Source organism: Anabrus simplex, chromosome 6 (assembly GCF_040414725.1).
Source record: "Anabrus simplex isolate iqAnaSimp1 chromosome 6, ASM4041472v1, whole genome shotgun sequence".
In the NCBI taxonomy this organism is placed as follows: domain Eukaryota; kingdom Metazoa; phylum Arthropoda; class Insecta; order Orthoptera; family Tettigoniidae; genus Anabrus; species Anabrus simplex.
This window is the reverse complement of record NC_090270.1, coordinates 195,663,950-195,679,046: the sequence shown is the minus strand read 5'-3', so window position 1 is coordinate 195,679,046 and position 15,097 is coordinate 195,663,950. Positions and strand designations below refer to the sequence as shown.

The 15,097-nt window shown below is 40.7% G+C and overlaps 1 protein-coding gene across 1 annotated transcript in view; it reads left to right on the top strand.

Annotated features, from left to right (window-relative positions):
• The first annotated feature begins 4,011 nt into the window (after nucleotides 1–4,011).
• The window catches only part of LOC136875930 (QRFP-like peptide receptor), a 624,754-nt gene continuing 613,668 nt past the window's right edge, over nucleotides 4,012–15,097 (top strand). Inside the window, exon 1 of the mRNA XM_068228260.1 lies at nucleotides 4,012–4,356. Coding sequence (XP_068084361.1) covers nucleotides 4,012–4,356 — 345 coding nt within the window. The remainder of the gene's footprint in view (nucleotides 4,357–15,097) is intronic.

Below are 15,097 nucleotides of genomic sequence, written 5' to 3'. Positions count from 1 at the left end.
CCCCGCCTGTACTAATGAGACGGGACGGTCCTGCTGCTGCTGCTGACCTTACCTCAGACGGGGCTGACCAAACTTCCAAATACCAAAATTATTATCGGTCCAAATTACACGGACTTCTCCTACCTCTTCATGACATGAAAGTGGTTGTTTGGTGTGCAGTTAATGGACGAAGAATAGTTGGACCCACGTTTTTTATGAAACACTGGCGTACGGAACGATACCTGGACACTATTTTCCATCCCTTCTTTAATATATTGACTGAACGAAGAGAGACTCTTCGCCTGTATTCATAAGGACGCTGCTATGGCCTGAGGGATTGGAAAACGAAATTAGGAGAGTGATAAGTAAAATAACAGAAGATAAATTACGACACGTGCCAAACGGAATTAAAGTACATGATAAGTTAGATGGCCCGGAAGGACGTGAGTTCGAATCCCCGTCAGGATGTCGTAACATTTAAGAAACGAGATTTCCATTTTCGGCGGTGCATATGGCTCTGAGGTTCACTTAGCCTACACCAAAAATGAGTACCAGGTTAATTCCTGGGGGCAAAGGCGGCCGGGCGTAGAGCTAACCACTCTACCCCATCACGTGCCGAGGTTAACAATGGTGGAAGTCTTTACCTTCCACTCCTCCAAGGGCCTTCATGGCCTGTACGGAGGTGACTTTGCTTTGCTTTTTGATAAGTTAGATGTCAAGTTCTTCAGGAAATAAAATATTATTTCCATGAGATTTCTGATATAAACTCCTATACATTTAATTCCCTTTAAATTATTTAAATATTTTATTCCTTTTAACTGCACTCAATTGAATAATGAAAATATATTGTTATTGTGTTCGTGTAGTCTAACTGAATCACTGATGAGTTTACCCAATCGATGTAAAAGTATGTAAAATTATTTCTAATATCTTGTCATCCAGTGCAAACTGTGTCATGCAAAGGTACGCCATTCAGCACAAAATATAACATGCAAGCCTGAGGCCACATATAAACTAGTAGCTCGCTTTCGTTGCAGTTCAATGGCCAACGCACCGCATTTTCTATTAATTGGATCTACAGTCATGTGGATGTACATAGACTGAGTTTAGAATACCATTACGTGATTGGATAATTCATTTCAATTTGCAAAACCTTAATCTATGTTTTCACTTTTAACATTGATGCTAATTGTACCAAGTGGTAGAGCTGCCCCTATTTTTTCTGATAATATGCAACCAGTTAGGAGTCGTAGGCCTCTTAGTCCTATCTTACGCAATAAACTACAGCAATTTAATGTATAGTTAGCACGATATAGACTTCCTCGCACAATGCAAAAACGGTGCAAGGGGCAGTGAGGCCCATCTTAAAACCACTGTACCATTTTATGTAGAGGAGAGTCCAATACTTTGGTCATTTTTACGAAATGTTACTGTACTATACAAACCATAGCCACTCCTATAGCTATCGGTAGAGAATTGCGCAGCTGATTGGTCAAGAGGCCATTTTTTAATAGAAAAGGGCGGTCGCGGTATCATAGAAAACGTGATAGGTTAGGTTCAATTACAGACATGCTAATTAACCGCCATTGTGTATACTCTCATCACATAGAAATTGATAGAAACGTGTTTTTCACAGTATTTTATCTAAGGCACGCAAATGCTCTACAGAAGATGTGATAGATTACGCCATGTAATTACTGCCGTTGTAGGTTAGTCATTATCCTTGAACTCTATAGATAGGCGGTTCGATCCCGGCTGCGGTCGGTGGTATTTAAGGTATTTAAGAGTCAAGTAAATATTATTCATTTGCAGCGCAACAAAGATCTCCTGCTAGCCACATTTCTACAGTCGGACATCTCTGGAAATATATAACAACTGAAGGGAATTTAAGCAATTCTTCTTCTCCTTCGTATTATTTTTTGATACGTTATGCCCAACTAAGGAGGGCGTGTGAACTTATTTAGCACAACGTCTCTTCTTGTCATCCCAAAATCTCTTCATCCTTTCGCTGTGCTCCTTTCTGCGTTCTTCCGTCCATCCTGTAGCTAGTATTTTAGGTTGATCAGCAAATTTGTGTTTGTTTATGAGATTTCTGAATTTTTTTCTATCTTGCATGATTTCTTCATTTATACACATTTCCTGAAGATCCTTGTTTATTTTTGGTAAGCTATTTGTTGTGATTTTTTAGAGATACAGCTAGATTTAGTATTTTCTTTGTTAGCCAATTGTTATCCATCATGATCAGGTTAACATAAAATTTTAATCTTCTTTTTCTAATGGTGTCTGTAATTATTTCCTGTCACTTAATAGATTTCCTGTGATTTACTTTTCGTCCAAATGCCATTTTCGCATTTAGGTCCTAGAATTTTCCTGAACATTTTCCTCTCTTGTTTTTCGATATTTTTTATTTGTGATCTGCCACCAATTATCAGAGTTTCTGATGCATAAAGGGCTTCTGGTTTGACAACTGTGTTAGAGTGTCGTAATTTTGCGTTTTGAAATATAGATATTTTGTTGTATCTGTTCCAGACAATTTTGTATGATTTTTGTAATTTTGTAATTCATTCTTTGTTTGCTTGCTGTTTGGTTGTATAATTTCGCCTAGGGTTGGCTTAAAGCATAGAATAATAGCCAAGAAACATCTTGAGGCAACCTCTAATGCTCCATAACTTAGTTGTATCCCTGAGACCGACTTCAATCTATCTCCACACTTTTTTCAACTTATTAGCATGAAGGAAATGTCAGTTGACAATACAATTACCCCAGTCCCTAGTACAAGTACTAGTTCATCCCGGTCGTCAAGTTCTGGGGGACCGAGAACATCACGCGGGAATGAATCGGGGCTTCCGAAATCTCTTCCACCGTATTATTATTATTATTATTATTATTATTATTATTATTATGCTATAATGAAATGTAGGCCTACTCTATGCCCGATACATGAATGCAACAGAGGAAAATCTTAACATGAATTAACGTAGCGCCTTAAGTCAATTAATTATTTAACAGCATTTAAAGCTGTTAATGCAAGTACGCAGTAAGAGATCTGTCGATCCTGAGACTTGGTTGTTGGCGAATGCTTGATCTCTCTCTCTCTCTCTCTCTCTCTCTCTCTCTCTCTCTTGCGCCCCTCTACTGGCTGTTACTCGCGCATCCCGCCCACCTCAACTCCGGTCGACAGTTCGGTTGCTACAGCCAAGCTGTCTGCACGCCCTGTGTTAGTTACGGTGGTAAGTTCGCAGCCAACGCGATCTTCCTCGTATAAATAAGTTTCCTTTTGCGAATGTGAAATATTTTAATATGATATCATAAATCTCTTTATCTATATTATTTGAAGCTACAAAAGCCGTGTTGAAAATAATTTCCAATATCTTACTGTACTGTAAATCTCCGCAAGATTTATACAATTAAAAAAAAAACGCGGGTACTTGAGACATATATAAAAATCTTACAACCAGCTTAGTATTGGGGATTTAATGCTATAATTTATGTAACGGTATGTCATTAGAAGGGTAAGGCAAATTTCTCATACAAGAATTGTACCCTGTCGATTAAATTTAACAAACTAGTGGGTGAGATGGCGATCACATTATGGCAACACAAATGTACGATTTTGTAGATTGAATACATCCCTGAGTAAGAGAAACTTTTATATAAAGCAGCAGTTTCCATATTGACAGACGCGGACAACGTGTAGTTGCTTAGTATCAATAATTTATCAGACTACATGAAAAACGCTAATAAAAGGACCTTAGGAATGGAATTTGTGCTTAGTGCAATTAACTACCGCGCTGACCATTCGTACTACAAAACAAATGAGATTGCAGGATAGAAAGAAGTAATTTTGTAGAAAAATGAACAATAATGAGAAATATTAATGCGTTTAAATTGTCCGATATATTCCGACCTATAAATTAAATATATGATTGTTAAGATACAAATATCAGAATTTTTTAAAAATGTTTTATCACTAACCATGACAGAGTATCTCAATGTAGTGTCAGTTTCTGTAAAATAGTCGACCAATTCAGGATGGCATCGAGCGTGTTAATGACGTTTGCCCTGTTGCTTTACGTCCACGCAGAGGAGGTGGTAGAGGAAAATTATGGTGGTAGCGGTGAAACTCAGTACAATATCTCCTCTGATGAGTACATCCCAATATACGACTATGACGATTCCTTGAATGTGTTTAACTGGGCTGAACTTCTTCCAACACTGCTCGTGTATGGCCTCACCATGGTGCTAGGTATTGTGGGGAATTCTCTCATCATCTTCACTATCTGCCGGTATCGTCGCATGAAGAGCACCACCAACGTGTTCCTATCCAGCCTCGCCTCAGCGGACCTGCTGCTCATACTCATCTGCATCCCAGTAAAGGTAGGAATTAAAAGAAATTAACTAGGCTCTGTACCAGGTATGTCGTCAGTGTGACTGTTCTTTTATGAACTTTCACTTTCCTTTTCAATTATTAAACAGACTAGCTGTTTCAAAAATTAAGTTCCCAGAAGGAGGCTATAATCTAATTTTATCGACTGCAAAGGTTAAAAATATTTAAGCTTTAATATGTCACCGAACTCCGCGGTTCAATCAGTTAGTTGCAGTCCTGTTTCCAGGATAGCAGGTTCAATCCTGGATGAAATAATGAGATTTTATGTAATGCCGTCCTACTGCAGCACAGGTATTTGAATGTGATCTAGGCAGCACACTGTGATCTGACGAACAGCAGTAAAATATTTATAAGGAAGAAAGGTAGGTGACAGATAAAGCTAGCGTTCTATAGGATTTTGCAATTGCCATTTGCTCTTGCTCTGGCAGGTTAAAGAACTTCGGTCGGATAACATTCTGCGATATCTGTCAAAATTAATAGCAAATGAAGGGATTTCGACATAATAATAATAATAATAATAATAATAATAATAATAATAATAATAATAATAATAATAATAATAGGCGCGACTTCTTGGCTGAATGGTCAGCATTGTATGTAGGCTTTGGTTCAGAGGGTCCCGGGTTCGATTCCCGGCCGGTTCGGGGATTTTTATCGCGTCTGATTAATTCTTATAGCTCAGGGACTGGGTGTTTATGTTTGTCCCAACAATCATCTCTTCATATTCAGACAACCCACCACACTACCAACCACCGCAGAAACACGCAATAGTGATTATATCCCTCCGTGTAGCCTACGGTTGGCGCGTCAGGAGGGGTATCCGACCATAAAACACGGCCAGAACTAAAAGTGTAACACAGTTTGCACCCACGATCCCACTGATGTGGGGAAAAGCGGTAGAAGAAGAAGAACAAGAATATCATGATGATTATGATAATCATAATCATAATCATTGACAAGGTGTCTAAAACTGTAAAAAGTAATTAAAAATTTAAAAAATCGGGTTTATAAATGAGCTGTTTGATCCAGTTAAATCACTGTCAGGTTATACTTATAATAAATCTAAAGCTAGCGTCTACAGGAGTTTGCAATTGACTTTAAGAACACAGAGAGAGAGAGAGAGAGAGAGAGAGATTTATATTAGTTATACACCGAGACCAAACGTATCAAGTTTTATGATCTATGGAACCTCAGTGTGCACTGATAATTATCATCAGTTTGTAGTTTTAAGAGACTATGGATATCGTGATCTTAGCCACGAAACTTTCAGTTTTACATAGGACCCAAGCCATAGGGACGTGACATTTTATTTTTAAATTCTCACTTACATAAGCCAGGATTGGTGATAAGCCACTGATAAAGCCACTCAACTATTTAGGCCTCGTAATTATTATTCCAGTCATTAGTATTACTATTATTTTCTTGGAACTTGATAGTTTCTAATTTAAGATGGCACAACGACAGGATTGGGATGATAGCAGACGTGGCCTTAATTAAGGTACAGACCCAGCATTTGCCTGGTGGGAAACCACAGAAAACCATTTTAAATATTGCTGACGGTAGGATTCGAACCCACCATCTCCCGAATGCAAGCATATAGCTACGCTATCCACACCGCATGGCCAACGCGCTCGGGTCGTGAATATTTTAACGCAAGGAATACAATTTATTACCTCTAATATGTTTGTCTGTTAGACCAGAGGCTTGTTGGATCTTGAAATAAGTGACCGTCAACAAAGGTTAAGCGGCTATAGGGAAGCCGCCAACACCGATGGCAGCTACAAACCAAAGGTACTAGGTAAGATAAGAAGCGAGGTAGCTTACCATTGGCTTCCACTATATACGACCGAAGAAATCTGCAATTAATATTAAATCGGACTGAGTGGCTCAGACGGTAGAGTGCTGGCCTTCTGATCCCAAGTTACCGGGTTCCATCCCAGCATAGCCCCGCTTATCTGATGATGCCCAGACGCATCATCTGTGTGTCGGAAGATTTACTGGTACGTAAAAGAATTGTGGAACAGAATTCCGACACCTAGATGTCTTCGAAGAAGTTAAATGTCGTTACTTGGATGTAAAACAAATGCTTTTATTATAATACAATTAATATTTAGATATAATAACTCATAATTAACGAGGTGAAACAGATCATTATAAGTTATACTCGTATTTTTTATTTATTAATGTTTATGTCTCTGCTGACAAGATATAGTGTTTACAGTACACTATGTCTTCTGGTATGAGCTAGAATATATTTGTTACTTTCATTGACCTGTCTCAGTCTTATCCTTGGTTTTGCCAATATGAAAGAGGTTGGGGTATGAGTGATGGTAGTAATGCTATTCCTTATGCAGCCAGTCCCTGCTATGAATTGTGTGAAAATGTCGCTTATAGGGTCGGTTGGTGCACGTATATCAGTGGGCTTGGCAGACTGATATGCAGTAGCAACTTCTGGTTCAGTAAGGAAAGCAGCGGGAACCTACCTAACTCCTTATTTCCCTAAAACGCCTCTTCAGTGACACCTATGCCATCTATGACAGCTTATGTTGGAGCTGTTGAGGATCCTACCAACCTTTGGGCACATAGCCTAAGTACACACTAATTTTTAGAGTTTTATACATCTTGTCAATGAATACAGTAACATAGGAAGTAGCAGTACTTCCATTTTTACCTCATGGCCTGATATGCATCTTACGAACTGATTCGCATTATGATCCTTTTCTGCAGGATGGAAAGTTAGGGACACATTCAGACAAGGGACAGCAATAAATTGTCGAGTAAGATGTTATAATTAAATCGAGAACTCAAAAAACTCGCCTAACACGCATTTTGTGAAATAATAACATAGTACAGTACAGTACAGTGGAATCAAATAATAATAATAGTTTTACATTCACTAACTATTTTTACAGTTTTCGGCGACATGAAAGTTCCAGAATATTGTTCGTCAGGAATTCTTTAACATGCCGGTAAATATATCAACACGATGCTCATGTATTTGAGCACCTTCAAAAATCACTGGACTGAGCCGTGATTGAACTCACCAAATTGGGTTCAGAAGGTCTGCTATCTACTGCCTGGGCCACTCAGCCCTGTGCAGCATGTAATCCAATTAATGATGCATGAAATACAGGATGTCAGGAAGAATTTTGTGAATTTGTAAACAAACGGTATGATAATGTTATTGTAATAGACCTGTGTGTGTGTGTGTGAGAGAGAGAGAGAGAGAGAGAGTGAATAAATCCTGATTATCGTGAGGTCAGCACGTTTGTATGTGACCCAGTTTTATGACCAGATGCCCTTCCTGATACAATCCCTATATGGTGGGCTGTAATTACTATTGTGTGTTTATGTGGTAGTTAGTAGCGTGGTGTCGTCTGTGTACATGAAGAGAAGTGTATTGAGACGAACACAAACGCTCAGTCCCCCAACGGGAGGAATTAGCCATATGCAGTTAAAATCCACGATCTGGTCGGGGAATAGAACCCGCGGCCCTCCAAACCGAAGAATAGTACGACGACTTGTACCACCAGCTGTTATGAGATGATAATTAATAATAAGCAATGCTGTTTAGATAATGACAATTCTGAAATTGAACACGGATTCATGGAGAGGAGTACTGAAATTTAGATTCCGGTTCTTGAGAAAGGCGTTGTTGTATTCATTGCAGTCTTGTTATATGAAACCGTTTTTACTCCAGCGTTCTTAAATGTTGTAGTTGACCTTTATGTAATGTGGATAACATTGAGAAGCGATAAGAAGACCGAGTTATCACTTACCGAATTTAAAATTTTGTATAAAAATTCATATCATCTTTCTGAGTAGTAATTCCTAATAAGGTATCATGAAGAGTTACGTGCCTGTTGTTTCCAGGTGTACGAATCTGTGAAAGATTTTTCGAACATGTTCTTTGCTTTCAATTTGAGTTTTCTATTTTCTTTTTTTGCTAGTGGCTTTACGTCGCACCGACACAGATAGGTCTTATGGCGACGATGGGATAGGAAAGTCCTAGGAGTTGGAAGGAAGCGGCCGTGGCCTTAACTAATGTACAGCCCCAGCATTTGCCTGGTGTGAAAATGGAAAACCACGGAAAACCATCTTCAGGTCTGCCGACAGTGGGATTCGAATCCACTATCTCCCGGATGCAAGCTCACAGCCGCGCGCCTCTACGCGCACGGCCTACTCGCCCGGTATTTGAGTTTTCTAGCTTCGATTCCAAATTTGGCTCGCTTATTCAAATTCTGGCCGTACAATTGCATTGTATAAATGAATACAGGTACTCATTTTAGTGAAAGACTTATTCTCATCAGAAATTCTAAACTTCAGTAACTCCCGCAAATTATTTGTTAAATTGGTGCACGTTGGAACAATTTCTTCTTCTTCTTCTTCTTATTCTTCTTCTTCTTCTTCTTCTTCTTCTTAAGACGCCGTCTCCGAGCGGAGGTTGGCGATCCACGTAACTAGCTCTGATCTTGACAGCGCAGAATGGAATGCCATTTCTGAAGTACATCAGTGCCATCTTCGAAGGTCTTTCAGCCATGAATTTCTTTTTCTCCCAACAGATCTCTTCCCCTGTATCTTCCCTTCGATAATAAGCTGTAATAACTGATACCTCTCACTTCTCATGGTATGTCCTAGGTATTGCGTTTTCCTCTGTTTGATGGTGATCAGTAATTCTTTTTGCTTTTTCATCCGACGAAGGACCTCGGCATTTGAAATTTTCATTACCCAGGATATCCGCAAGAGACGGCGAAACAGTAACATTTCGAAGGCATCAATACATTTTTCTATGATTGGATCCAGAGTCCAGCTTTCACATCCATATAGGAGAACAGAAAATATATAGCAGCGGATCATACGAATTCGTAGTTGGAGACTGAGAGCTGACCTCACAAAGAATTTCTTCATGGTAATGAATTGTTTCCTGGTCTGCACAATTCTAGCTATTATCTCCCGTTTGGAGTTACTCGTACATTGGTCATCCAAGATTGTATCCAGATATTTGAGAGAAGACACTTGCTCAACTATTTTTTCTTTTATTGTGAGATTTGTCAGAATTGTCTTCTTAGAGAACACCATCAGTTTCGTTTTTGAGGGGTTAACATATAATCCAAACCCTTCATTGTGCTGAACTAAGGGCAGGCATGTCATCAGCTATGACAACAGTATCATCTTCATATCTGATGTTGTTGATGATTTTTCCGTTTATTTTGATCCCATCATAGTCTTCCAATGTTTCTTTAAAGATTGCCTCTGAGTAAATGTTAAACAACAGAGGTGACAGTACACAACCCTGGCGGACGCCCTTCCTGATCGAAATAGTTTCTGAAGTTCCTTGATCAGTTTTGACATTTGCAAACTGATTCCAGTACAGGTTACTGATTATACGTAAGTCACCGGAGTCAATACCTGTTGATCTCAAGAATATTATAGAGTGGTATGCCAGCAGTCGTGGGATGGCAGTTTTTAACGGCAATAGTCAGTGGCGCCACCGTACTGTGACGTCTCCGAAGTGCCCAGGCAAGATGCAGGTGTGATCTGACATTTCGAGATTGATTGCGAACACCGTCTCTGCTGGTCGTGGCAAGGCGACGTGTATTAATTATCGTCTTACGAACGGGGCATGATAGTGGGGGCCAGACTGATGGAATATTACGTTGTGGAAGTGGTGTGTACAATTAACATTCCTCGATCGGCGGTGTCACGTGTGTATCGGGAATAACTCATGAAGGGCATTACCACCCACCGTAAACAGCGCAGTGTCTGACCACGAATGCTTAACGATCGCGATTAGAGATGTCTGGCTAGAAATTTTAGTGGTAAGAGATAAGCCACACGGTCACAAATGACATCCACGTTCAATACAGGCGATGCAAGAGGCATATCCAGCAGTTAAGTGTAGGGTCCTTTAACGTCAGTGGGACATGGGAACAGAAGACCTACTAGAGTGTCATGTTAATACCACAACACCGGGCACAACGCCTCACATGGGCGCGTGATGTTGCTAATTGGATTGTGGAAGACTGGCGATATGTAGTTTGGTCCAACGAGTCACTGTTCCAGTCGTTTCGAGCTGATTGTAGGGTTCGGACATGGCACAGGTCCCATGAACTGGGGCCGATTTGTCAACGAAGCTCTATAAAGGTGCAATATGGCTTCACGTTGCATGGGCTTGATCCGCTGATCTACCTGAACAGGCCGTTGACCAGTCACGGCTTCGTTTAACTTCTTGGTGACCACTTGCAGCCTTCACAGACTTTGCGTAACCCTACAACGATGACATATTCCAGCAGGATAATGCATCGTGTCATCGGACCCAAGTTATCCAGTGCTGGTTCAAGGAGCGATCTGGAGAGTTTCAACGACTGCTGTAGCTATGTCGTTCACCTGATATGAATCCTTCGAGCATTTACGGGACGTGGTGGTCAGGTCCATTCGTACCCGAGACCCTGCGCCTAAAATTAGAAGGAAGCTGTGGGTAGTTATCCAAACAGCATGGGTCAGAATCTCTCCGCAAGTGAGACAATAATGTTGCACTTGGCAGACCAAGATGAAGGACTACACAATTCTAGACCCCAATTCCTTGACTTTTGGCATGTGAGTGTATCTAGGACAATGTGGTGATGTAGCGTACCTTTTGTATATGGGACTAATTCTTTTAATATAGCCGCCTGTAATGTATATTGAGGAAATAAAGTTATACTGTTATTGCTGTGACTGTATGGTATTAATACATTTCTAAGCTTCCATGTTCTCGTATGGAAGCTCATTAATGGATATTTAAAATGATACTTCAAGAACACACTTTTCCTAGGTTTCCAAAACGAAGATTTATGGCCAGATTAGTAGACGTTATTGTCTACTTTATCATCTCGAGAGGGACTTTTCAAGTTGCATAAACTACGACGTGTCTTATCAGTTGGGTTAATCGCACCCTATTTGATTGTTCGAATTACTACGGGGTACTGTAGAACGATGTTTCATTTCTTCAATTTAAAAAGTTGCTTCAAAAATGAAGTAGGTTCGAATCCCACTATCGGCAGCCTTGAAGATGGTTTTCCGTGGTTTCCGATTTTCACACCAGGCAAATGCTGGGGCTGTACCTTAATTAAGGCCACGGCCGCTTCCTTCCAACTCCTAGGCCTTTCCTATCCCATCGTCGCCATAAGACCTATCTGTGTCGGTGCGACGAAAAGCCCCTAGCAAAAAAAAATGAAGTATGAACAACTCGCTGAGTGAGTCGCGTTGTTGAATACAAATCTAAGTCATGATCAGTTCTCATCTTGCACATACTCTAAATAGCTCTTAAAGAGCTATTTGCAGTAGAATAAGCTATTACGGACAGATGCAATGGGCTTACGCATGGCCATTCGATTAATGAAGTGATTGACGTTCAAAATGATCACCTCCTTCGTTAACGCAAATCTCAGCACGGCAGAGGTGAGCCATTCTTGCTTGCTGCAACGTATGTGGTGGAACATGCCTGCACTTTACTCCAAAAATTACTATGTGCTGTTTAACGTTCCCTACGTATGAAGTCCAATCGTTCTTCGGAGTCGAACGTGTGTAGTTACTTGGTTGAATGGGTGTGTCGTAATTCTGACAATAAGTGCAGTGCGCTTCATTCGTTGTAGCCGTTTGTCATATTAAAGTTTTACGTTGTTATTCCTTTTTGATGAATGCTTTCTTTTAAAAGCGAAAAGTGTCTTTTGGACTTAAGGAAGTTAAACCATAATAAGTTAAACCTTAATTACGAATGCCTTTAGGAGAATAGAAATGAAAAGCTTGTAGCTAGATTTGAACTCCGAATCTGTCGATAAAATCGCATGCTGACTGCGGTTAATACTATGTCGCCACTCCAGGCGACGAAGAACAGCTATCCTACCTCTGTACTAATGAAATAATCCACGCTATCGTTTTGAAACTGATCTTGTATGTTACAAGTTCTGAACTCGAATGTGCAGACAAGTTTACTTTGCTGCAAACACAACATTATGGTAAATAATCATGTATCTCTTAAGCCCAGATAACTGCAATCATTCTGTACGCGTAGAGTATGTACGTATTACTTAGATAAATGAGACCAGCATAATATTTTTGGTGGTATTCACAATGAACTTGTCCGTAGTCAGTGTTTACGTGGCTGTTATTATTATGTCTGTTTATTATAACTTCCTTAGAAGATTATCTGAGACCTCAGAAAAGTCAAGTCTTCGTGAAAGTGCCTAGAGGAGTACGACATGAAAATTTAAAAAAGGCATTGACTCAGTAAGGTTTCGAACCCTCACTGCTCAATGTAGCTTATCCATGTACACCTAACATGCCTATTTCCGCGCAGCTTCTTCCTGTGCGAACATCCAGCTCTTACAACTCTATATTCACGAGGAAAGCGAAAGTTCTCGCTTCGTGAAGTTACTGATGTGTTATAGCCTTAGGGTCCAGATTTATGACTTTATTGAATGCTGTGATGATAGTAATTACATGGCGTAAGCTATCACTGTACAGCTTCTTCTTGTCATTGATTATAAAATACTGTGAAAAACACGTTTCTATGAATTTCGATATGATGAGACTGTACAAAATGGCGATGAATTGACATGTCTGTAATTGGTCCTGACCTATCGTGTTTTGTTTACAGGGTGTTAGGGATATACGTGCAGATATTTCTTGTAGCAATAGAGAACGGTGTGACTAACTACTATATATCAAACTTTTAGTAATCCTCGGAAGTTAATTTCGTGAGCAAAGGGATACGATGTTTTTAGAATAGGCAATAAGCCTCCTTCTTGTGAATGAATAGCTTTCCTTCGATAACAGGCAAGTTACGCGCCATACCTGCTACTGTTTTCTGTTAAGTTTAAAGGCAAATGTACTACAACAACAGCTGAATACAACCGATAGAATTCTACGAGATGTTACGTAACATTCTTGCCTAACTGGTTTTATCTTTAAGAGCAGCTGAACTACGATAACAGCTGAAGAGTGCCCCTAGGGTATGCCATGATACGTAACATTCTCGCCAGACTGGGTTTGTGCTTGTTAGTATTTTGTTTTCGTCTTAGGGGCTTCATACATCCCTGGTCCTCGGTTTCCGGCCCTGAAGATGTACCGAATTGTCGGCGTAAATGCTGGTTCTTTTACTGTAGCGTTCTTCAAGAGATTGGGACATCTGCAGTCATCAGCCCCCTGCCCTAGTGACTATAGAAATGACCTGAAAACCTGTGTCGTTGCAGGGTCTGTACGAGCGTGTGAAATAATTATTCGATTGTAGGGTTGGTGTACGATCTCCGTTTTGAATTGTATAGAGAACAAGGAATAATGCAAAATCGTGTTGAGGTGTACGTAATCAAATTTCCTTACGTTAACGAAATAATGCATGGGACAGGATGTCCAAATTACTAGTATCGGAACTGAATACAGTCCATCTCGGTAGTGTAGTGGTTAGTGTGATTAGCTGCCACCCCTGGAGGCCCGGTTTCTATTCCTGGCTCTGCCGCGAAATTTGACAAGTGGTACGAGGGCTGGAATGGGGTTCAATCAGGGCCAGGAGGTCAACTGAATACAGGTAGGTTCGATTCTCACCTCAGCCATCCTGAAAGTGGTTTTCCGTGGTTTTCCGCTTCTCCTCCAGGCAAATGCCGGGATGTACCTAACTTAAGGCTAGGGCCGCTTCTTTCCCTCTTCTTTGTCTATCCCCTCCAATATTCCCATCCCCCGCAAGGCCCCTGTTCAGAATAGCAGGTGAGGCCCCCTGGGCAAGGTACTGGTCATCCTTCTCAGTTGTATCCTCGACCCAGAGTCTAAAGCTCCAGAACACTGTCCTTGAGGCGGTAGAGGTGGGATTCCTCGCTGAGTCCGAGGGAAAAACCGACACTGGAGTGTAAACAGATAAAGAAGAAGAGGGAATTGAATTATCGTATCGCATTGAACGTTTTGTTTTAAACTAATAGTGAGCATGCTACAAAATTAAGTAAATTAAACGTACCCACCTTTCGTGCTTCCCGCCGGGCTGAGTGGCTCAGACGGCTGAGGCTATTTGTCTCCTACTTCACAGGTTCTATTCTGGCCCAGTCCGGTGGTATTTGAAGGTGGTCAAATACGTCAGCCTCGTGTCGATAGATTTACTGGCACGTAAAGAGAACTCCTGCGGGACTAAATTCCGGCACCTCGTTGTCTCCGAAAACCGTAAAAGTAGTCAGTGGGACGTGAAGCAAATAACATTGTCATTGTTATTATTATTATCAAGTTATTAAAAGCTGAAAGACAGGGAAGAAAATAGTAAAATGTGCGTGGTTTAGGAGGAAACAAGATGAAATATACGTCACACGTGGCAACATCGGTCGCAGTAGTTAACTGCAGAATAATATGCGTAAGACGAGAACTAGGTAAAGCTTTTGGGGATGAGTCAGCTATAACCTCGTATTGTGGTAAGCGCGAGATCATGAAGTGTGACGAACAGGTTTTGTGTACAAACATCAACCATGCGTATCAACAAGTACGAGAAACGTAAACAAGGTTACACGTTACAGACATGTAGCTATTAACCTGACAACAGGCCGACGGCCGCTTTCATGAGTATCGATACTAGACGAGTTATCGCATTATAGTCCGGGTCCATGGCTAAATGGTTAGCGTGCTGGCCTTTGGTCACAGGGGTCCCGGGATCGATTCCCGGCGGGGTCGGGAATTTTAACCATGATTGGTTAATTTCGCTGGCACGGGGGCTAGGTG